This window comes from Ranitomeya imitator, chromosome 3 (assembly GCF_032444005.1).
Source record: "Ranitomeya imitator isolate aRanImi1 chromosome 3, aRanImi1.pri, whole genome shotgun sequence".
Lineage (NCBI taxonomy): Eukaryota > Metazoa > Chordata > Amphibia > Anura > Dendrobatidae > Ranitomeya > Ranitomeya imitator.
The window spans coordinates 285,335,161-285,360,551 of NC_091284.1; the positions used below are offsets into that span (position 1 = coordinate 285,335,161).

The 25,391-nt window shown below is 45.7% G+C and overlaps 1 protein-coding gene across 1 annotated transcript in view; it reads right to left on the reverse strand.

The window, feature by feature from the left end:
• Window positions 1-25,391, reverse strand: part of SARS1 (seryl-tRNA synthetase 1) — an 80,845-nt gene that overhangs the window by 22,946 nt on the left and 32,508 nt on the right. Inside the window, exons 4-8 of the mRNA XM_069756501.1 lie at window positions 24,425-24,583; window positions 22,392-22,535; window positions 20,250-20,405; window positions 16,050-16,271; window positions 2,619-2,748 (exon numbers count right to left, since the gene is read on the reverse strand). Of these exons, the coding sequence (XP_069612602.1) occupies window positions 2,619-2,748; window positions 16,050-16,271; window positions 20,250-20,405; window positions 22,392-22,535; window positions 24,425-24,583 (811 nt within the window). The remainder of the gene's footprint in view (window positions 1-2,618; window positions 2,749-16,049; window positions 16,272-20,249; window positions 20,406-22,391; window positions 22,536-24,424; window positions 24,584-25,391) is intronic.

The following is a 25,391-nucleotide window of genomic DNA, read 5'->3' on the forward strand; positions in this document are numbered from 1 at the left end:
CCAGAAGATGTCTGTTATCTGGGTTTGTTTGTGACCTTTTCTCTGAAATGGTCCATCTGGTACCTTTGCCTAAGTTGCCTTCCTCCTCAGATCTGGTTCCATTATTTTTTCAGCATGTGGTTCGTTTGCATGGCATTCCGGAGAATATTGTGTCTGACAGAGGTTCTCAGTTTGTCTCTAGATTTTGGCGGGCCTTTTGTGCTAGGATGGGCATTGATTTGTCTTTTTCTTCGGCGTTTCATCCTCAGACTAATGGCCAAACTGAGCAAACTAATCAGACCTTGGAAACCTATTTGAGATGCTTTGAGTCTGCTGATCAGGATGATTGGGTGTCTTTCTTGCCGTTGGCTGAGTTTGCCCTTAATAATCGGGCTAGTTCGGCTACTTTGGTTTCACCTTTCTTTTGTAATTTTGGTTTTCATCCTCGTTTTTCTTCTGGGCATGTTGAGCCTTCTGGATTGTCCTGGTGTTAATTCTGTGGTGGACAGGCTGCAGCAGATTTGGACTCATGTGGTGGACAATTTGACGTTGTCTCAGGAAAGGGCTCAACGTTTTGCAAACCGCCGTCGGCGTGTTGGTCCCCGGCTTCGTGTGGGGGATTTCGTTTGGTTGTCTTCTCGTCATTTTCCTATGAAGGTTTCTTCTCCTAAGTTTAAGCCTCGGTTTATTGGTCCTTATAAAATTTCTGAAATTATTAATCCGGTGTCTTTTCGTTTGGCTCTTCCTGCCTCTTTTGCCATTCATGATGTTTTCCATAGATCTTTGTTGCGGAGATATGTGGTGCCCGTTGTTCCATCGGTTGACCCTCCTGCCCCGGTGTTGGTTGAGGGAGAGTTGGAATATGAGGTTGAGAAGATTTTGGATTCTCGTTTTTTGAGGCGGAGTCTTCAGTATCTTGTCAAGTGGAAGGGTTATGGTCAGGAGGATAATTCTTGGGTTGTTGCCTCCGATGTCCATGCCACCGATTTGGTTCGTGCTTTTCACTTGGCTCGTCCTGATCGCCCTGGGGGCTCTGGTGAGGGTTCGGTGACCCCTCCTCAAGGGGGGGGGTACTGTTGTGAATTCCGCTCTTGGGCTCCCTCCGGTGGTTGTAAGTGGCACTTTTGTGAGTTCTGCTCTTGGGCTCCCTCTTGTGGTTTCTAGTGGTATGGCTGCTCCTTGGAGTTAGCTGTCATCAGCTGCCTCCACTTATCTCTTCTGCTCGGCTATTTAAGTCTGGCTCTTTCTTCAGCCTGTGCCACTTGTCAATGTTTCCTGGCTGGATTCACATCTCTGCTTGGATTCTCCTGGTTTCCGGACCAGTTCTGCAAAGATAAGTTCTGGCTTTGCTCATTTCAGTCCACTTGTTGTGGACTTATTGTTCCATGCATTCTATATTTGTCCAGCTTGTCAGTATGGATTATTTCTGTTAGCTGGAAGCTCTGGGAAGCAGATTTACCCTCCACACCTTTAGTCAGGTGTGGGGATTTTTGTAAACTCTGTGTGGATTGTTTTGTAGTTTTTATACTGACCGCACAGTATCCTTTCCTGTCCTATCTATCAAGCTAGACTGGCCTCCTATGCTAAAATCTGATTTCATTTCTGCGTATGCTATTTTCCCCTCCTCTCACCGTCAATATTTGTGGGGGGCTATCTTTCCTTTGGGGATTTTCTCTGAGGCAAGATAGGTTTCCTGTTTCCATCTTTAGGGGAAGTTAGATCTTAGGCTGTGCCGAGGGGTCTAGGGAGCGTCATGTACCCCCCACCTCTATTTTTAGTTGCGCTGCTAGGTTCAGGGTTTGCGGTCAGTACAGATACCAACTCCTTCAGAGCTTGTCTCGTGTTGTTCCTAAACCACCAGATCATAACAGGCAAGATTACAGAGCGGTAACTGAAGCCACGCCGTTCGTGCCACTATGACTGAAAGCCAGAGGCTGCCGGGGGGAATAATGTTCATTTCCTCCTGGCAGCGGGGCTCTCAGAGCAGGCTCCGAGCAGCTTCACAACGCTATGATCCTGCAGATTAACCCCATACTGTCAAGATTCCATTGACCACTAACCTGGGGCACATTGAATCCTCCCCTCATTCACTAGGCAGTGCAAGACCTAACACTGGCAATCCAGATTGCCAGAGGCCAGAATATCTAGGAGAGGGGTATGGCTGAAGCTGCCTAGCTGAGGTCCTCCAAGCTGAACAGTCTAAGCGCTTTATTCTAACATACCGCAGGAATATAGGCTAAATGGCGCTCCCTCTGTGCAATGCTGTTTTGCATGAAGAACAGGTACTTGTTTCAAGGATTTCTGTGTCTTCACCTCATTTATCCTGTATACATGCAAGTTTTCTTCACCTTTCTGAACTGAAGGCATAGGACTACTGCTGTGCGCTGTTACTGTCTGCACTTACAACCCTAAAAAGGTTTATGGTCCTTGCATACATGTTATAAAAGCCAAGATTCAACCAGTGAGGATTTTCCATTGTGAATCCTTACCTCCTCAGACATCAACGGTCAAGGGTCCCCTATACTCAGACTTGTCGATATGGGGGGGTGGGGGGGGGGGTTGGTTGGCTGACGTTAAACTAATATGTGTGGGGGACATATTCATTCCCTCACAAAGCACTGGAGGAGCAGTGTGCATACCTGACACAATGTTCACAATACGGTATGGAATGCCCAGCGTTTGGTAAAACCCTTCTGCTGTCATGATCATCTCTTCAAACATTTCCCACGATTTGTTATCATGAGGTGATGCATAAACAAACTGCTCAATCTAAGCAAAAGAATGACAAAGGAGAGAAAAGACATTACAACATGTCTACAGCCAGATACTCACATATCACAGACACATATATACCAGCATATACGCCAAACACTGTAGTACGATTTCCAAAACATGGCACCCGAACTACCGATGTACATTATCTTGTGCCACGTCTCGTCACAAGTTCAATCATTTTAACCCCTTTTCATCTGAGCCGATTTTGTGCCTGTTTGCTTCCTCATCTTTCAACAGCCATTACTTAGTTTTTTTTCTTGTCACTACAGTTATATGGTGTCTAAGGCTGGGGTCACTCAAGTGTATTTTCTCCCTTGCAAGAGGTAAGGGTCGATTATAATAATGACACCTCACACTAAGCTGACACTGATCAGATCAGATTCCCTTGGATGAGGGAACCGTAGCATATGTGCAGAGAAGAAAAACTAAATTTCTCCGTTGTCTTTGTGAGTCCGAGAAAATCGGACTGCAGTCAGATGTCAGAGTGCAGTTCAAGGAATACCATTTCACCCTTAGGCCATGTTCACACGATCCTTTTTTTCATGCGGAATTGCCGCGATTTTCCCGCTGCGGGTCCGCAGCTGTTTTCCATGCAGGGTACATTACATTGTACCCTATGGAAAACAGGAACTGCTGTGCCCACAATGCGGAAAAAAAAAAAAAAAAGCCGCGTTGAATAGCTGCGGGAAAAAAGAAGTACCATGCCACTTCTTTTTTCGGAGCCGCAGCGGTTCTGCACCCATTGACCTCCATTGTGAGGTCAAACCCGCAGTAAAACCCGCAGCTGAAAAAAATATCTGCGGGTTTTACTGCGGTTTGTGGTGCAGAACCGCTGCAGCAGGAAGTGCGGGGAAGCGGGCGGAAGTGCGTGGGCGGAGTGTGGCTGCCCCCCCGTGCTCCGATCCTCCCCCCGTACTCCGATGCCCCCCCCCCCGTGCCCTAATCTCCCCCCCTTATACTTACCCGGCATCCCGGTGTCCGTCCGTCCGTCTTCTCCCTGGGCGCCGCCATCTTGCAAAATGGCGGGCGCATGCGCAGTGCGCCCGCCGAATCTGCCGGCCGGCAGATTCATTCCAAAGTGCATTTTGATCACTGAGATATAATCTATCTCAGTGATCAAAATAAAAAAAAATAGTAAATGACACCCCCCCCCCCCCCCCCTTTATCACCCCCATAGGTAGGGACAATAAAAAAAAATTAAGAATTTTTTTTTTTTTTTCCCACTAAGGTTAGAATAGGGTTAGGGGTAGGGTTAGGGGTAGGGTTAGGGTTAGGGGTAGGGTATTTTCAGCCATTTTAACCCTAAAAAACTTCCTAGAAAACACACAGACTCTGCATAGAAAACTGCATAAAAAAAAGGATAAAAAAAAAAGGATCAAAAAACGCATCAAAAAACGCATCAAAAAAAGGACAAATTCCTATTTACTATATTCAAAAAGGGCTCTAAAAGTGAACCTGGAAATTATAGGCCAGTAAGTCTAACCTCTATTGTTGGTAAAATATTTGAAGGGTTTCTGAGGGATGTTATTCTGGATTATCTCAATGAGAATAACTGTTTAACTCCATATCAGCATGGGTTTATGAGAAATCGCTCCTGTCAAGCCAATCTAATCAGTTTTTATGAAGAGGTAAGCTATAGACTGGACCACGGTGAGTCATTGGACGTGGTATATCTCGATTTTTCCAAAGCGTTTGATACCGTGCCGCACAAGAGGTTGGTACACAAAATGAGAATGCTTGGTCTGGGGGAAAATGTGTGTAAATGGGTTAGTAACTGGCTTAGTGATAGAAAGCAGAGGGTGGTTATAAATGGTATAGTCTCTAACTGGGTCGCTGTGACCAGTGGGGTACCGCAGGGGTCAGTATTGGGACCTGTTCTCTTCAACATATTCATTAATGATCTGGTAGAAGGTTTACACAGTAAAATATCGATATTTGCAGATGATACAAAACTATGTAAAGCAGTTAATACAAGAGAAGATAGTATTCTGCTACAGATGGATCTGGATAAGTTGGAAACTTGGGCTGAAAGGTGGCAGATGAGGTTTAACAATGATAAATGTAAGGTTATACACATGGGAAGAGGGAATCAATATCACCATTACACACTGAACGGGAAACCACTGGGTAAATCTGACAGGGAGAAGGACTTGGGGATCCTAGTTAATGATAAACTTACCTGGAGCAGCCAGTGCCAGGCAGCAGCTGCCAAGGCAAACAGGATCATGGGGTGCATTAAAAGAGGTCTGGATACACATGATGAGAGCATTATACTGCCTCTGTACAAATCCCTAGTTAGACCGCACATGGAGTACTGTGTCCAGTTTTGGGCACCGGTGCTCAGGAAGGATATAATGGAACTAGAGAGAGTACAAAGGAGGGCAACAAAATTAATAAAGGGGATGGGAGAACTACAATACCCAGATAGATTAGCGAAATTAGGATTATTTAGTCTAGAAAAAAGACGACTGAGGGGCGATCTAATAACCATGTATAAGTATATAAGGGGACAATACAAATATCTCGCTGAGGATCTGTTTATACCAAGGAAGGTGACGGGCACAAGGGGGCATTCTTTGCGTCTGGAGGAGAGAAGGTTTTTCCACCAACATAGAAGAGGATTCTTTACTGTTAGGGCAGTGAGAATCTGGAATTGCTTGCCTGAGGAGGTGGTGATGGCGAACTCAGTCGAGGGGTTCAAGAGAGGCCTGGATGTCTTCCTGGAGCAGAACAATATTGTATCATACAATTATTAGGTTCTGTAGAAGGACGTAGATCTGGGTATTTATTATGATGGAATATAGGCTGAACTGGATGGACAAATGTCTTTTTTCGGCCTTACTAACTATGTTACTATGACAAAAAAAGGACCAAAAAAAGGACCTGCGTTTTCTGCCAAGAGCTGCAGTTTTTTAAAAAACAGTCCTGAAAAAAAAAGGATGGAAATCAGGAACGTGTGAACGTACCCTTAGACTTGAATGGGTGAGTGCTATGTAACTTACGCATCAACTAGAAGCATGCTGCGATTCTTTTTGTCTCATGCTGAATCCATTAGCAAGCCCTAGGGTGGAACATTTCTCAATGTGGAGAATGCAAGCAGACATAAGGAAACATTTTAGGTCACGCAATGTTCCCCTGGGAATATAAACATGCAAATAGTCTCTATATGCCCCATCATCCTAAATATCAATATCGACCTATCTGCATATTTAAATTCCCAGAGGATCATTGCATGTTTTATAAGTCTCCTTGCGCCAACTTAGCACTTTCCACAAGGAGGAACTTTACTGTCAGAGGAATCTCATTCAGCCAAAATCACACCTTCTGCTTTATATTCAAGAGAGGCAAATATTCTAAAAAATGTGTCTGCAATTGGAGCGTATGGTTTGGTTTCCTAACCCAAGTCATTTTGTAAGGCTCATTAAAGGGTCAATATTAACTTTTAGGTGGCACTAGAGTTCAAGTCCTTTTAGAAGCTATTTTCTTTTCATATACTTGTAATTAGAGATGAGCGAACCTTTTGACGTCGGTTCGGCAAACATTTACATTTTCGCTGACTTGCTCAACGACCATAACCTAACGTAAAAAGATATGTCAACCCCTCCAGCACCTTTTCAAGCATATGACAGCTGATCTAATCACGTGATACACCAGAGGCTGTTAACATTAAATGCCACTGTAGAGTTCCAACAGAGGAATTTACCATGCACGCAACAGAAGTGTGTAATAAACCACGTCCATCAGCTCCCATCACATGACAGCCGGGCGCCAATGGCTAGCATGACAACCAGGTGTCTGCAGGATTCTCCTGAGGTTGTCACTGCCGATATGTCACAAGACGCCTCTCCATTACTAAACCGTGGGCTTGATGACACCGGGCAATGCAAAGATGACATCAACCCCACAAAAATTAACCTCACTTGCCACTGCCACAGGGCAATTGAGAAGAGCCGGGCAAGGCGCAGAATTGGCGCATCTAATAGATGCGCCTTTTCTGGGGTGGCTGCGAGCGGCTATTTTTCTATTTTTAGGTGAGGGGAGCAATATACATGGCCCCTTACCAGCCAGAGAATAGCAGCCCCAGCTGTCTGCTTTAGCTTGGCTGGTTTTCCAAAATGAGGGGGGGCCTAACGCCTTTTTTTAAAATAATTTAAAAAAATACGGCGCGTCAACCCCGCTATTCTTGACAACTTGCCTTCCTGAAGCTGACAGGTGGGGGTTGCAGCCCATAGCTGTGCCTGACTGGTTATCAATTTTAATAACCAGGAAAGGTTAAGTTTACAGCTGTGAGCTGATATTAATAGCCTGGGAACCTTTATGAATATGGTCGCTTTCCCAGAATATTAACATCAGTCCCCAGCCGTAGGCTGTTCCTCAGTTGTTTATGAAAATTACGGTGGACTCCACTCCATTTTTATCTTTTATTTTTTTTTATTTGTTTACTAGTACAGTAAAATACACATACAAGGTTATCTTAGTTTACAGCCTTCAGATTTTCCACCAGTTGGAAAGTTCAGTAACCTTAAAACGTCCCTCAAAGTTTCGTATGAGGTTTCTGGGACTCAGAGCTGCCGGGATATCTGGGTGCTGTGAACTCTGAGTTCAAGCCACAGGGTCTCAAGGTAGCTCCAGTGCCAGACTGTTGAATGCCGGAGTGCCAGACTCGAGGTCGTTCTACAGTCCGGCACTGGCACTTGCAGAGCAAGAGAAACAGCTGCTATGAACTCAGGTGACCTTACTGTTCTTGTTGACAATTAAAAAAGTTATTGAAAAAAAATGCATGGGAGGCCACCGTAATATTCATAATCAGCAGAGGTAAAGTTGACGGCTGAGGGGCTAATGTTAATATTCCTGGAATGAGACAATATTCATAAAGATTCTTAAGTGATTAATATATGCTCACAGCTGTATACTTAGCTTTCACTGGCTATTAAAATGGAGGTCCCTCCCCCCAAAAAAAGTGACGTAGGGTCCCTCTATATTTAATAACCAGCAAATGCTAGGTAGACAGATGTGGGCTGACATTAATAGCCTAAGAAGGGGCCATGGATATTGGCTCCTCCCAGACTAAAAACATCAGCTATCAGCCGCCCCAGACATGGTACATCCATAAGATGTGCCAAATCTGGCACTCAGCCTCGCTCCTGCCACTTGCCCAGGTGCGGTGGCAAGTGGAGTGATAGTTGGGGGAGGCGGTTGATGTCACCTTTGTGTTGTCAGGTGACATGAAGCCCAGAGGTTAGTAATAGAGAGGCTTCTATTACTAACCCCTTAGAAATATTGGATAAAAACACACACCCGGCATAAAGTCCTTTAATTGAAAGAATGAAAGTGAATCCTTTAATGAATCTAAATTAAACCATACCATCGCCCAGTCAACAGAAGCCATGATCTCCTGTAACAGAAGTAAAATAATAAACAACAATATTCCTCACCTGTCAGCAGATAAGATAACAATCAATTTGTCCCGCGACGGGTCTAGCTCTGCTACATCTAGATGGCAGACTGCATTGTTGCATGATGCGACTAAACAACTATTACAACTTTTTCCACGGCGCTCAGGCTGATGTCAGTGACTTGAACTTAGCTGATTGGCTGTAAGCTCACAGGCCCTTTTGACGGCACCGTGACGTCAATCAGGTCATAGTAGTTCACTGCAAGACACTACGCAGAGTTAGCAAATGCTGCTCAGTGTTTCTGCTGGATGGCAGGCTGTATACTCGCAACATGCTACAATGCAGCCTGCCACCTAGCAGAGCTAGTCCCGTCGTGGCACAAATGGATTATTGGGAAGAGCTGGGCAAAGCGCCAGAATTGGCGCATCTAATATATGTGCCTTTTCTGGAGCGGCTGTGGGCTATTTTTAGGCTGGGGAGTTGGGGACAATATCCATAGCCCCTTACTAGACTGGGAGTACCAGTGCCCAGCTGTCTGCAGTAGCTTGGCTGGTTGTCAAAAAAATGGGGGTGACCCAACAACGTTTTTTAAATTTACTTAAATTAAAAAATAGGGTGTGGGGTCCCCTCTGTTCTTGATGAACAGCCTTGCTGAAGCTGACAGATGAGGGTTTCAGCTTGAAGCTGTCAGTTTTGCCTGGCTGGTTATCAAAAATACAAGGGATCCCCACCACTTTTATTATTAGTTATAGCCCAGCCGGCAAACGATGAATACTCCCATCAGCCGTCGTTTGCTTTGGCTGTTAACAGTTGAATACAACTCTCAACATGGTCTCCTGCTAATGCTGAATGCAGCCCTCGATTGTGAGCCCTCGCGGGCAGGGTCCTCTCTCCTCCTGTACCAGTTGTGACTTGTATTTTTCAAGATTATTGTACTTGTTTTATTATGTATACCCCTCCTCACATGTAAAGCGCCATGGAATAAATGGCGCTATAATAATAAATAATAATAATAATGTGAGCTGTCTTCACTTCTTCACCCTGTGCTGGGGAACAGCGTGAACAGTACCGTTGATGTCATCCATATGTCATCAGTGTGCACGTGTGCAAGACGTTTTGCGGCCTGTGCTGCTACCAGAAACACTGACAGCTGAAAGATCCCTTAGAGAACTCAGTCATTTACCGAACTTTGGCCAACTTTTGCCGCTTTTTAGGAAAAATGCTTGGGAATCTGAACATGAATCCAAATGAGATACGCTCGTCCCGAATTTGAGATTAGCGAACGTTTTCAGAACAAGTTCGCTCATCTCTACTTGTAAACACCTTGCACTGAGATCTATCATTATATGTCTCATCCAGAAGAAAGCCTGTTCTCAGCTGTTGTGGGGGCTGCAGCCTTGCAGTGCTGGGGTCCTAGGTTCTAATCCCACCCAGGACATCATCTGCAAGGAGTTTGTATGTTCTCCCCACGTTTGCATGGGTTTCCTCCGGGCACTCCGGTTTCCTCCCACATTCCAAAGACATACTGATAGGGATTCTAGATTGTGAGCCCCATCGGGGACAGTGATGATAATGTGTGCAAAACTGTAAAGCGCTGCGGAATATGTTAGCGCTATATAAAAATAAAGATTATCATTATTTATGTTCTTCCCCCCCCCCCAGCAGTTTGCTGTCTGGTTAACATTGGTCATGGTAATACAAGGGAAGTTTACTCCCCAGAGAAGAATCTCTGGTAACACAACCTTGGACTTATCAAATTATAACCTTGACTTTACATGCTAATAACTTCACAAAGCATAGAAGAAATTAAAAAATAAAAATAAAGTTTTAATCAGTTACATGGCCACTACTCCATGATGTGGCTAGGTTTGTCTTGCTCAAACTGGTGAAAGGTCCACTTTAAAGGGAATCTGTCATCACATTTGATCTATTTAAACTATTATTATGGGCATACAGGTTATAGAATGCTGAGGAGAGTGATACCTGTGTGTCTCAGATACCTTGTTTCTGAGAAATCATCTTATTACTTTATGTAAATGAGCTGTTAAAGACTATGGGGAGGATGTTGCTTGGAAGATAGAAATCCAGCCGAAACAAAATTATTTTTTAGTGCAGAAAATTAGTACATGGATACAGGGAAACAGGTCCAGCAATGGACGATAGCCGTTTAGCGTTGGACGCTTTAACGGGTCCAAGAATGTCTTTGGCTGGATTTCTACCACGCTATTTGTTATAGGTGCAGTACCTATAATCGTGAAGCCCATAATCTGCTGGTCCGCTGAAAAGCTTTTCAAGGTATGCAATAAGTTGTTCGTTGCTGGTTCCTTCACACTTCAGCTGCCTGGAACTCTGCCTCCAGAGCTTATTTTACATGAGGGGGGAGTTAACAGTGTGACAGAGGGATTTTTGGTTCTTACCGTAAAATCTCTTTTTTGGAGCCTTCATTGGGGGACACAGGTAACCATGGGTGTATGCTGCTGTCACTAGGAGGCTGACACTATGCAAATAAAGAAGTAACTCCTCCCCGGCAGTATACACCCTCCGACAGACACCAGGCAACTCAGTTGGTGCAAAAGCAGTAGTAGGAACAGGTAATATAAAACTCAACCTATGTACCAACCCACAACAACGGCACGTTGGCCAACATGGTACAACTTCAATGGAGGGTGCTGTGTCCCCCAATGAAGGCTCCAAGAAAGAGATTTTACGGTAAGAACCAAAAATCCCTCTTTCTTTCTCGCCTCATTGGGGGACACAGGTAATCATGGGATGTCCAAAAGCAGTCCCTAGGGCGGGATATTCTGCAAAAAAGAGGAGTTCGGTAGGCCGGTCAGAAACCGCCGCCTGCAGTATCCTCCTACCCAGGCTCGCGTCCACAGAAGTCTGAGTATGCACCTTGTAGAATTTGACAAAGGTGTGAATGGATGACCATGTTGCGGCCTTGCAATCCTGCGAGGCCGATGCTTGGTGACGAACTGCCCAGGAAGCTCCCACAGCCCGGGTAGAGTGAGCCTTCACCCCCGACGGAGGCCGTTTGTCTTGAACACGGTATGCCTCCAGAACCGCTGAACGGATCCAACAAGCAATTGTGGACTTGGAGGCGGAGAGCCCCTTTCACCGCCCTTCCGTGACGACGAACAGAGAATCGGCCTGACGAAAGGAGGCTGTTCTGGCAAGATAAATTCGGATAGCCCTGACCACATCCAACTTGTGAAGAGATTTCTCCAAGGGATGAACCGGGGAAGGGCACAAGGAAGGGAGGACAATGTCCTCATTGATGTTAAAAGCCGAAACCACCTTTGGTAGAAAGGAAGGAACCGGACGAAGAACCACTTTGTCCTGATGCAGGACTAGAAAGGGAGAACGACAGGATAATGCCGCCAGCTCCGACACTCTTCTAATGGAGGTGATGCTACCTTCCCGGATAGAAGCGAGAAGGAAATGTCCTGAATCAGTTCAAAGGGCGTACGCTGGAGGACGTCCAAAACGAGGTAGAGGTCCCAAGGCTCGACAGGAGGACGATAAGGGGGAGCTATATGAGCGAACCGCTAGATGAAGGTCCAAACCTGAGGCAGAGAGGCCAGGTCTCTTTGAAAATGAATGGACAGAGCGGAAATCTGACCCTTCAAGATGCAAGGGAAAGACCCGAATCTAGACCCGCTTGAAGGAAACTGAGAAGGGATGGAAGGGAAAAGGTCATAGGAAACAGATTGTTGTCCTGACACCACCGGAAAAAAGCCATTCAACACTTGTGGTAAATACGCGAGGAAGCCGGTTTTCTCGCCCTTATCATAGTCTGGATGACGCTATGAGGAAAAACCCGCGTCCTTCAGGATCGCGGCCTCAACGGCCATACCGTTAAATTCAGAGACCGAGAATTCGGGTGGAAGAGGGGGCCCTGCGAAAGAAGGTCCGAACGATCCGGAAGCCTCCACGGAACGTCCAATAGCATGTTCACCAGTTCCGCATACCAGGCCCTGCAAGGCCAATCTGGAGCTACTAAGAGCACGGGAACCCCTTCTATCTTGACCTTTTTTACGACCCTTGGGATCAAGGGGAGGGGTGGAAACAGATCGGGCATCTGGAACTGGGTCCACGAGATCACGAGAGCGTCGCATCCGACAGCCATCGGATCTGGAGACGTACTGGGGAACCTTGTAGTTTGCCCCGGAAGCCATCAAGTCTACGTCTGGAACGCCCCACCGCTGGCAAAACTGGCTGAAGACTGCGGGAAGAGACCACTCGCCGCCACGATGCCCTGATGACTCAGAAAGTCGGCTTCCCAATTGTCCACTCCTGGGATGTGGACGGCTGACAGAGAGGGAACGTGACCCTCCGCCCATCGCAGAATTTTTGCCACTTCCGCCATGACTTGCCTGCTGCGAGTCCCTCCCTGATGATTTATGTAAGCCACGGCTGTGGCATTGTCCGACTGAATGCGGACCGGTTTCCCTGAGAGACTCCCAGTGGATGAGGGCTAGGAAGATGGCTCTGATTTCCAAGAGGTTGATAGGGAGGCACGCCTCCTGAGCAGTCCAGCGGCCCTGGGCCGTGAGGTGGAGGAAAACCGCCTCCCAATCTTGGAGGCTGGCGTCGGTGGAGATAACCTGCCAGCGGGGAGGGAGAAATGACCTCCCGCGCAGAATGGAGATGGACAGCGTCCACCAAGAGAGAGACTGTTTCACCCTGGGCGAGAGGCGAAACGGACGATCCAAGGAAAGTGGGTTCCTGTCCCAGACAGAAGGGCCAGCTGGAGGGGACGAGAGTGGAACTGAGCATAGGGGACCGCTTCCATGGAAGCGACCATTTTCCCCAGAACCCTCATGGCGAGGCGGAGAGACAGAGGATTCGGGCTCTTTAGAGCTCTGACCCCCACCCCAGCGAAGGGAAAGGAACTTCTCTTTGGGAAGAAAAACCTGAGCCTGAGAGGTATCGAATTCGATGCCCAGGAACTCCAGGCGCTGAGTTGGAATCAGGAAAGACTTCTGATAATTGATTATCCAGCCGAGGCGAAGAAGCGTGTCAAGAGTAAGTTGGAGGCTCTGACTGCAATCCTGACGGGATGGACCCTTGATCAAGAGGTCGTCGAGGTATGGGATTACCAGAAACCCCTTCGAACGAAGAATGGCCATGATAGCTGCCATGACCTTCGTGAAGACCCTGGGCGCAGATGCCAGATCAAAGGGGAGGGCCGTGAACTGATGATGACCCTGGATCGCGAACCGGAGGAATCTCTGATGCCATACGCAAATAGGAACGTGAAGGTACGCATCTCGGATATCCATGGAACACAGAAACTCTCCCTGTTCCATGGACGCGACCACCAAGCATAGAGATTCCATCCTGAAGCGCCGAATCCGGAGATGGCGGTTCAGCTGCTTGAGATCCAAAATTGGACGGAGAGAGCCGTCCTTTTCTGGAACCACGAACAGGTTTGAGTAAAAACACGAAAACCGCTTGCGATAAGGCACCGGAACTACGACTCCTGAGGCGAGGAGCGAATCGACGGCCTGGAGAAGTCCTGAGAGGTGGGAGGGCTGTTTGGGAGGATGAGAGAGCAGGAAACGTCTTCCTGGGGGCGAAGAAAATTCTATCTTGTAGCCTGAAGTGACGATCTCCCTGACCCAGGCATCGTCGACTACTGATAGCCAAACCTCTGAGAACAGAAGAAGCCGGCCTTCCGTCATTTGTTAGAAAACCTGTGGCCCCGAGATCCCAATGGTTTTGCGGGGTGGCTCTTAGTCCTCTAGCGAGGTGGGAGGTCTGAAAGGAGGTTTTCTTCGGTCTCCCTGCTAGGAAGAACGGTCCTGGTTGGAGTTTCCTGAGGGGAAGGACCGAAAAAGGGGGCGAATGGCCAGAATGTTGCTGTTAGCCCTGGTGGAGCAGGCCGCTGCATCAAGGGAGGCATTCAAGAGGTCTTTTCCTGCAAGAGAAATCTGATCCGCCAAATCAGACAGTTCCTCAGCAGGAGCAGAGGCCAAAATGCCCCTGCGCAGGGTCTTGGCCCAGGCTGATACAGCCCTGGCTACCCAGGACGAGGCGAAACTAGGGCAGAGGGAGGCTCCGGAAGCCTCAAATGCCAATTTTGCTAAAGCCTCGATTTGCCTGTCCGTGGGGTCCTTAAGGGAAGCCGCGTCCGGGATAGGCAGAACCGTCTGCGAGGATAGCCTGGAGACGGGCGGGTCGACCTTAGGAGTCCCCCCATGTGATGACCCCCCCTTAGAAGATCGCTTGCCGGGCGGCGTGCGGGCTGTAGGGAAGGGGGGGGGGGTCGGGGGGGGAAGGGTTCATACTGTTGCTTGAAGATCCCCTACCTGGGGTTGAGGAACGTATCAGGATCCCTTGTAGGATGGAGGGTCCTGGAAGAAGTCCTCTTCCCGCGCCACGAGCTCCCGCGCAGAAGACGGCGTCGACCCCTAACCAGGGGGAGAGGGTCACTGGAAGTGACCGCCGTCTTCCTCTCAGCCCACTCCGAGGAGAGGGATGAGGAGGGGAAACGGGCAGGACTGGCCACCGAGGAAAAGGGTCACCCTGAACACCCGAATGGGTGACAGGGGACAAGTCCTGCCCAGTGGGTCCGAGAGGGTGCGATGTGGGTGATACCACACTGCTCTCTCGGTCGCTCAAAGTGGGGAAAACAGGGTGAGAAAAACTGCACCCTGTTACCCTGAAGAAAAGAGTCTGAAAAAGAAAGGGAAAAGGTTAATAAACACAACAAATCCCTGTAAAAGAAATGCTGATCTGGGGTTAGATCCAGGTCCACCTCCTACGGACACTAAGCAAAAACTGAGTTGCCTGGTGTCTGTCGGAGGGTGTATACTGCCGGGGAGGAGTTACTTCTTTATTTGCATAGTGTCAGCCTCCTAGTGACAGCAGCATACACCCATGGTTACCTGTGTCCCCCAATGAGGCGAGAAGGAAATAATAGCCGCTCTCTGCAGAGCTGTGTGTGGTTATCACCAACACATCTGCAGATTCCTCTCAGCTCCAGCTTCCATCTCAGAGGCAGAGAGGACTGTAATATTGTTACAATACAGCAGAGCTGAGAAAAGAAGCAAAAAATGTGTTTGTAAGAAGACAAATTTTATTTCTCCTGTTCTGTGTTAGTTACTTGTCTCACACTGGTAACTCCCACTTCATGTAAAATACTCTGGAGGCAGAGTTATCCTCTGGGTAAAATCCCCTCCCAAAGCCTAAAAGAAACAGTCTATGCAAAGTGATGAAAGATGATTTCTCAGCAACAACAAGGCATCCGATATGAGACACACAGGTAGAACTTTTTTCAGCAGTCTATAACCTGTATGCCCATATTAACAGTTTACATAGGTCAAATGTGGTGACAGATTCCCTTTAAGCCAACAGCAGTGATTAGAGCTAGCGCAAATCGCTGTTAGCAGACAGTTTGAGTCCTCTCCAAACACCTCCACCCGTTGTGAGATATACATATACTTCACATGACGTGAAGGAGATCGGAATGTAAACCGCTGCGTTTCCACGCGTTTTTTTTTCAGCAGCATGGGCACAGCGTTTTCGGTTTCCCATAGGTTTACATTGTACTGTAAACTCATGGGAAACTGCTGCGTTTCCACGCGTTTTTTTTCAGCAGCATGGGCACAGCATTTTCGGTTTCCCATAGGTTTACAATATACTGTAAACTCATGGGAAACTGCTGCGGATCCGCAGCAAAATCCGCATCGTGTGCACATACCTTAGAGTGTCAGCAAAACAGAGCAAGCACATTGTTGTTTAAAAGTACACTGCATGATCCAGAAAGTACACAGACAGATAGAGTCATGGTTTTAAAATATATTTAAGTAGGCCAACAAATATGGACTTATTTGTCTGTGCACATCACCAGAAAATAAAATAAGTGACAATATACTCTTAGCTTTCAATTACCTTCTCAAATTGGTGCACTCTAAAGATGCCACGAGTATCCCTTCCATGGGAACCAACTTCTTGGCGGAAGCAAGTGGACAGACCTGCATAACGGATCGGCAAGTCTTCAGGTTTCAACCATTCATCACGATGCAAAGCAGCAATTGGCTGTTCTGACGTAGCAATCAGATACTTCTCATCAATGGAGCCATCATCTTGTTTTTCACTACCTTTTCCAATCACCTAATGTGAAAAGAAAAGATCAGTTTTGTATTATTGTACTGCCTAAAAAGTCAGGCATTACCGTACCTCTAAATATGAAACTACCGTGAAGCCACGAGGGGTCGCCCATCTATTTTGTGTTGTGTGACAATTTACATTCACACAGGACATATACGCAACAATCATTTACATGAATATGTACCTCTATACATGGAAGGTTTAAAACCCACACTGAAAATGCACACCAGATTTGACATTATGCATTTGAGTGTGGATTTTTTTCCTACATGTGGATGGGCCTTTTTTTTTTTTTTTTTTTTTTTTAAATAAAGATGAAATAAAATCAACTTGTATGTCTGCCCATATAGTCATGGGCGGACATACCGCATGTGCAGCCGCATCGGGGTCTGGAGGTAGAGGGGGGCCCCTGCAGGGTGGCTAATAATGAGGGCAATTTGGCATGTTTATCTGGCCCTGAGAATTCGGGGGGCCCCTGGCCAGATTGCCCTCATGTGCAGCGGACAGGGAGAAATCCCTGCAGCTCCGCTGCCTACAAGGGAAAATAGCAGCAGAGCTGAAGCGATCTGTCCTGCTTCCTGCCGCGCTTCCTCTCCCACAGGCAGCAGCGCCGCTGGATGACATCATTCAGTGGCCGGCTGTGCCAGAGAGAGGAAGACGACGGTGATGCTGCGGCAAAGCATGCGGAGAGGTGAGAGGTGCTGTGTGTGTGCGCATGCGTAGCGCTGCGGGGAAATGTGCAGAGAGGTGAATGGTGCTGTGTGTGTATATAGGGGGAGGAGAGGGCAATGATGGGGAGAAGGCAATAATGGGGTGGGGGAGGAGGAAATGATGGAAGTGGTGGAATGTGCAATGATGGTGGTGGTGGGGGAGGAGGAAATGATGTAGGTGGTGGAATGTGCAATGATGGTGGTAGTGGGGGGGGGAGGAAATGATTGAGGTGGTGGAACGGGCAATGATGGGGTGGTGGGGAAAAAGACAATAATGGGGTAGTGGGGGAGGAGGAAATGATGGAGGTGGTGGAATGGGCAATGATATGGAGTGGTGGGGGAGAAAGCAATGATAGTGGTGGTTGAGAAGGCAATGATGGAGGTGGTGAAGAGGGCAATGATGGGGTGGGGAAGTGGACAGTAACAGGATGCGGGGGGGGGGGAGGAGAACAATGAGGGGTGTGGGGGATTGGGATGGAAGGAAGAGGGACTTACAATGGATTTAGGAACAGGGGGAGGTGGAGGAAAACATTATTATCACTTATTATGTTTAACACAGTCCCTTAGTATAGAGTGTACGTACTTATGTATAACACAGTCCCTTAGTATTTAGTGTAGTCACTAATTATGTATAACACCATTCTTAGTTACATAGTTTCCTCTTTTATTATGTATAACATCGTCCCTTATTATGGACCATCCTCTCTAGTTATATATGGTGCTGTACCTTATTCTATAGCTTCCTCTGCTGTTATGTACAGTGCTGTCTCTTACATAGTGCATTCTTGTTATTCACAATGCCCTCTTTTATTACATAGTCCCCTCTCTTGTTAGATATAAAATGACTGCTGATGGAGGAGCCGATGTCCAGGCGACCAGTCCATCAGCTCCTCCATTAGAAAAGGAGGTTTCCAATGCTCCATCAGCAATCAATGCATTATACAGCTAACAAGAGAGGACGGTATGTAATAAAAAACAAGGCTTTGTAAAATGCAATATGTAGGGGACGGTACTGTACATAACAAGAGAACACTGTATAATAAGGGACGGCAATATGCATAAAGAAGACTATGTAATATATATACACACACACGTATGTCTCAATGAGACCTCTGGTTACTATGCCGACGCATCACTGACCCCCGATCATGCGAAGGGGGTCGGCGATGAGCGCATTTCCGACCGCGCGGCCAGAAGCGGTAGTTAAATGCCGCTGTCAGTGTTTGACAGCGGCATTTAACTAGTTAATAGCGGCAGGTGGATCGCGATTCCACTCGCCGCTATTGCGCGCACATGTCAGCTGTTCAAAACAGCTGACATGTCGCGGCTTTGATGTGGGATCACCGCCGGAGCCCACATCAAAGCAGGGGATCTGACCTCGGACGTACTATCCCGTCCGAGGTCAGAAAGGGGTTAATAGCGAGCACTTTGTCAGCCGGAGGCTTCCTGCAGCTGCCGACGGTCACATGGGCGTGGAATGCAGTGAATATTAATTTCTCTTTAGCAGCGGGCACAGGAATTAGCCACAGCAGCCAACTCCTGCCTCTGTGACCCGCTGCTCTGCCGATGCCCTTCCCTCCCCACCACAGCAGGTACATTTGGATTATAAGATGCACCCCCATTTTCCTCCATATATTTGGAGGAAAAAATGTGTCTTATGGTTTGAAAAATATATATTCCATAGACCGAGAACTGCTAAACAAAGGGCGAGGGGTCATAGGAGGACTAGTCCGTCAATGTTAATCTCTTTGTGATAAATCCTTCAGTTAATAAAAAACAAAACGCACTTTGACAAGTGACACATCCCTGAACTCTGTTTCAGCCTCTATCTTCGGCTGTTCTCAGATTACATAGCAAAAACCTGCTGACAGATTCACTTTTACAGCGTTATTTTACATGTCAGGTTTCCTTTTAATTCTGGGAGCCTGAATTGGCTGGATTAGGGCATTTTGCAGTGCTACTAATTGATGTTAACTATGAAATTGTTCTGATCTATAGAGATAAACAGTTACATGCAAACTTGGGGACTGCAGTTACACACCAGTTCTATATCAATCAGAAACACTACAGAAATTCTAAGGGCATAATTTATCAAAGCTTTCATGCCAGAATTCTGGTGTAAGAGCTTTGTAAGACCACATCCACACGTTCATTATTTGGTCAGTATTTTACCTCAGTATTTGTAAGCCAAAACCAGGAGCGGAACAATTAGAGGAAAAGTATAATAGAAACATATGTACCACTTCTGCATTTATCACCCACTCCTGGTTGTGACTTACAAATACTGAGGTAAAATAATGAACGTGTGAACGTAGCTTCAGGCTGTGTTCCCAAGATTAATTTTTTGCGTGCGTTTTTTAAACTGTGAATTTTTAAAAAATGTATAATTAACCTAAATTACTTAATGGGTGCAGAAAATCTGCAACATGTAAAACTCAACAAAAGCTCATGGTGGGAACGTAGGCAAAAGTCACAAAATGTAGTCGCAATTCAGAGTTGTGCCTAAATGTTGGGTCTTGACATTTTCACGCAAGTTTCTCCCAGCTCCAAAGAAGACAGGCTGGAGCAGGAAGCCAACTCTCGTCTAAGGCTAATTTCACACTGCGTTAGCAGCAGCCCGTTCAGCACATACGCTAACGGGCTGCTGTAATGCAAGTGCCGGCGTTTGCATCGCGCTAGCGCAGATAGAGCATCTGCTAGCTTTATCTGCGCTAGCAGTGACAGACCCGGAAACACTGCAGCCCGCGTCTCCGGGTCCGTCACTCAATGGCGTGCGCTAGCAATGCATCCGACATTGCAGTCAATGGCGGCCGTAACGGACTACGTTACACTGCGTTTATGCCGCGGTGTAACGTAGTCCGTCTAACGGACACCATTGACGCAGTGTGAGTAACTGTGGCATTCTCCACGATTCCTTGAGATTTCTGGTGTAATGCACGCCACTTGTCAGACGCTCCAGACTCATAAACAGACATGCAACTCTCCATGAACAAGAGTGTTTTACTCCAGCACGCCCTCTTATCAAGACCGTTGGGCCCCATGTCTGCAGTCATACGGTGTGCTACTGAATATGTCTAAAAGCCTAGATCACCTGCAGAGACACATAAGCACTTCAGCATTACCAAAAACTAAAGTGCCCATTCATGGCTGCAGATGGGCATGACTGTCAGCCAGATACATCAGCTTCCCTAAGGGATCCTAACTTCAGTGCAGCCATAACATGCATTTATTAACAGGACACAATTTCCACTCGATACTGTACAGAACACACCTTATACAGCTCTTCATCAAACTGGCTTAACTGGGCTACTTCCTGCATTATATCCTTCCTCATGAAGAACGGTGTGTAAATCGGGGTGTAGCCTTTTGCAGCCAACGTCTGAAGTGCATACTGGATAACAGCTTGTTCCAAAAACACCAATGGACCCTAAAGAAAGATAGGAAAACATAACCAAAACAGATTTGTGACAAGTTTTTTTTATGCAATACATTTTTTCTTTGATCACATCTTTACAGAAAAACACTGAAAAAAGCAACGTAAATTTGCTTTTGTTTGATAGGAGAAACTTGAGGAATTCTCAAACAAAACTAGACCGGATAAAACTGATGGTAGAAAAAAAAATTACGAAAATATAGTCCAAAACGCTAATGAAAATGAGTTTTTTTTGCATCAGGGAAAAATCTGCAATGTGTGAATGAGGCTTGAAGACTTTTTTGTGTTTTTGGAGCAAGTCATTTAAAGCTTGCACCACCTCTCCAAACTCCTTCACATCAAAGCCACTTTTGACATTTTTACCATATACTTAAGTATTAGGTTATAGATTTATACAATATCAAAGGTTCAATTCCAGAACAATACAAGTAAAGGTCAATAAAACAAAGTATAAAAGTTTGATTTAACATTGAGAGATAAACTATCAAAAATAAAATCCAGAAAATCACATTGTATAAATTATATAAATGTTTGCATTTTGCAGTGAGACATACGGTAAGTATTTGATCCCTCTGTCAAACAAGACTTAATATTTGCTGGCAAAACCCTTGTTGGCAAGCACAGCAGTCAGACATTTCTTGTAGCTGATGATGAGCTTTGCGCACATGTCAGGAGGAATTTTGGTCCACTCCTCTTTGCAGAGCATTTCTGAATCATTAAGATTTTGAGGCTGTCCCTTGGCAACTCGGAGCTTCAATGCCCTCCATAAGTTTTCTATGGGATTAAGGTCTGGAGACTAGCTAGGCCACCCCATGACCTTAACCCCTTCATGACCCCAGCTTTTTTTCGTTTTGCGTTTTTCGCTCCCCTCCTTCCCAGAGCCATAACTTTTTTATTTTTCATGGCTTATTTTTGGGGGGACGAGTTGTACTTTTGAATGACATCACTGGTTTTAGCATGTCGCGTACTCAAAAACGGGGAAAAAAATCCAAGTGCAGTGAGATTTTAAAAGAAAAGTGCAGTCCCACACTTGTTTTTGTTTGGCTTTTTTGCTAGATTCGGTAAATGCTAAAACTGACCTGCCATTATAATTCTCCAGGTCATTACGAGTTCATAGACACCTAACATGTCTAGGTTCTTTTTTATCTAAGTGGTGAAAAAAAAAATTGAAAAGTTTGCTAATAAAGGAAAAAAAAAAGTGCAATTTTCCGATACCCGTAGCATCTCCATTTTTCATGATGGTGGAAAGCCCAACAAACAGGCTCTCAGTGCATGTGCTGACAGTGACACAGCCACGACACACACGCAATGCAGCTCCGAACAGATGATCAGGCGGTGTGCTCCATGTATCCGGACTCCCTCTGCAACTTATTTGGCAAGCTCTATTGTTTGCCGAGTAAGAAGGGACCCAATCAAATTCGATCAACTCTATTCATGAGGCGATCACAATGGTCCAGTGTAGAGAATGGCAGCCCTAGAGCGTATTCCCGGGACCAGTGTACATCGTCTTTTCTCCCAATGGATTACTACTATCAGTTTTTCAAACCTGCTAGGAAACCGCTTTATCTACGAAACCATAAAAAAAAAAAAAAAAATTGGTAACGCTGTAATAATGCTGACCCGGAGAATATAATTTTTATTGCACCAAGAACACCATAAAAACAAAACTTAAAAAACAAAAGCAGTTGCTTTGTTTTCTCACCATTTCACTTCACTTGGAATTTCTTTCTTGTTTTTAGGACATTATTTGGTAAATACTATATCTTATCTGAGGAGACAAAAAAAGCCCTCATCTAGCTAGGTAGATGCTATAATATAAATGTTATGGATCTTGGAAAAAGTGTAAGTGGAAAAAAAAAAATAGCCTGTCATGAAAGGATTACGTTTGACTGGATTCTAGAACAGCACTCAGATTTGGGGCTAACAATAAATCATGATTTATTATCTTTCAAACCGAGCATGTCACGTAAGAATACTCACCTTCAGAAAGTAGCCCCTGCTGCCAGCAACTACTGCCCCTTTCTCCCCTTCATAGCCATCCACCATTGTGACAAGATCCACGTGGGAGTATTTCTTTTGTTGAGTACAATCCCCAGACAATCGTTCCACTTTGTTATCATTGTCCTAGAAGCAAAAACTTAAAATCATTTTTTTTTCTGTGTTCTCAATGTATGCTTAGAAGCACCACTCCAGAGTGGTGTTACCAATCCGTGTTTAATGACTCTAGCTGCCACTCCAGTCATTTCCTGCTGGATGTGATCTGCTGGATCACTCCAGTGTTTGTTGGATGAGCCAGAAGTCATTACTCAATATCTCATATTTTGCGGACTATAAGACGCCCCAGACGATAAGATGCACCCCAATTTTTTTTATTTTTTTTTTGGGGGGGGGGGGGGGGGGGGGGAGATAGGATTTTTTATTTTTATGAAATGGTGGTGCATCTTATATAGTTTAACTCTAGGGTAGCTTACCTGGAAGGGGTGGCGGCTGCAGTAGAGTTGGGTCACAGGAGAGAGGGTTGATGCTGCAGGAAGCTGATGGCAATAGAAGTGGGGCGATGCTGCTAGCCAACATCTCAGTTAGCGCATGCGCTGCCTCCGGAAGCCATTTTCCCGAAGTCTGCCACAGTGAAAACAATGGGAAATGCAGGGAGTCTTCAAACATTTTGTGAAAGCCCAGAGCCTGCCACAGCCACAAACCGCAAAAACACCTCTTCCTCCGAGCCAAGGGCCCGCAGCATCGCCGCACTCTTGCCGCCGCTGTTTACCTCTTGAAGAAGGGACCGTGCCTCCTGTGACTGTTGAGGCTGTTTACATGACGCGGAGCTGCACATAAGTAACGTTCTGATCTCGATGTCATGACATTTATTTTTTTTAATGTATGCCCTTATATTATAGATGAATGGGTGGCACAAATGACTATTTCCCTCATTTAACCACCCTGTGATTATCACATTTTCATCTAATCCCCATGTCCCACCTTATTTAATTACTGTTATCTTGTTCAATGGGGTGCTACACCCGGTATGGCTGACTTTATCTGATGTTATTTGTCTTGATGGTTTACACTAGAGCATATATTGTTTGGTCTGTAAGACCCTTAGCTTCCTTTACTGTATTATAAAATGGCCGGATTCTAACGCATCGGGTATTGTAGAATATGTATGTTGTATATTTATGAAGTAAACGTGAGTGAACTATGTGGCACTGTGACTGACAGAACTTGTTCAGTAAACATGACTGAACTACGTGACACTGTGACTGACGGAACTTGTTCAGTAAACGTGAGTGAACTACGTGACACTGTGACTGACAGAACTTGTTCAGTAAACGTGAGTGGATGTGATGTAAATTCTGCGCCAATATCGCCAATTGGTCGCGGATGGCTGGCGCGACCAATCAGCGACGCGGGATTTCAGTTACAGACAGACAGAATTAGACGATTATATAGTAGAAGGATAGCAAATAATAGGACCTATAAGGGTCAGCCATCGGTGAGCGGGGGCACCATTTTGTGCTCAAATTAGGGTGTCAACCTCTACGGCAAGTTAGGGACATTCTACATGGACATATCTGGGTGAGAGAGGAAACAGATATATTTATCAGTGTTTGTCTTTTGTTGTGGTATTTGTACAGTTTTTATCATAGACTGATACTATTACCTCCAACGCGCACAATATCTATTACTAGTTACACTACCTTCCCTTTTGGCGTTTATTCTTCTAATTCCTATATTCTAGTGTTGAATTTTTGACATCAAAAGTTACATTTTAACGATTATTTCTTGTGGTAAGCCAATATGAAGCTTCAATAAGGTCCAAATTACCATTAGTACAATAAAGGAAGATTCTACTGAAACTAGTACAAATGTCTTAAAGCTTGTAATGAAAACAAAATCTTTTACAATCCTGTAAATACAAATGTATCTTAATTTATGAGGAAGCAGACAAAGTCCTGCCCCAATCCATATACTGCTACTTACGTGTACCCGAAATACAACCATGAATGACATACCTCATCATTACTGATGGGGACACTCGGATGAAGCAAGTTTCCAATTTCTCTCAGACACTCAAATCTTGCAGCTTCTAATCGTAAGCGCTCTGCATCAGTTTCTGCTATTTTGTCATCTATTTCTAGCCGCAACTTCTTGATTTGTGTCACTGTCAACGACTGAAACAAGCGAAACACAAAGTGCAAAATGAAAATAAAAACCATAAAGCCAATGGCAATATACCGGTATCTTTATAATCCGCAAAATCAGTACAGGAACCGCACACCTGCATCTGTTAGCCCTAAAATCCCAGTGATGACTCCCATAAGAGAAGTTTTCACACTAAGAGCTCAATTGTTAAATGACATAAGCAAAAGAAAGACTCCGCTCAAGGGCTTCTGGATACCCAATGAAGACTTCGATGGGATGGAGTTACTGATAACTATTTTTTATTTTACTAATCAGTAATCCTTTCCCAAACTCCTTCCTCTTAATCCCAGTCTATGTGACTGCAGACTCATGAATCCTCCAGAGCAAACGCTGCAACGATCTGCTGGCTTATGAGCCGAGAACAGCGGTCATGTATGAAATATGCCTACTCCCGGGCAAAAGCCATCCAGTGAACACAGCCTCACTCCATAAAAGTGAAGTATGTCGCCTAGTGGGCGCGGCCGTCTTGTGGGTGCGGCTGCCTAGCGGGCGTGATCTTGTTCTATACAATTTTATGGAGAGAGGCCACACCCACTAGAAAAGCTCTGCCCAGGAGTATGTATAATGCATACATCACCGCCGGTCCCGGCTCAGACACCAGAGAATCCTCTCTGCACTCAGTGCATGCTCTGGGGGGATTCGTAAGTCTGCAATCACACAGAGTGACTGCAGACTTTTCCTTTTAGACCGGACAACCCCTTTAATGGATATAACAAATAGCTGAAATACCCAGAAAGCACAAAAAGCATGATTATATCATAACGGGCAGTGTTACAT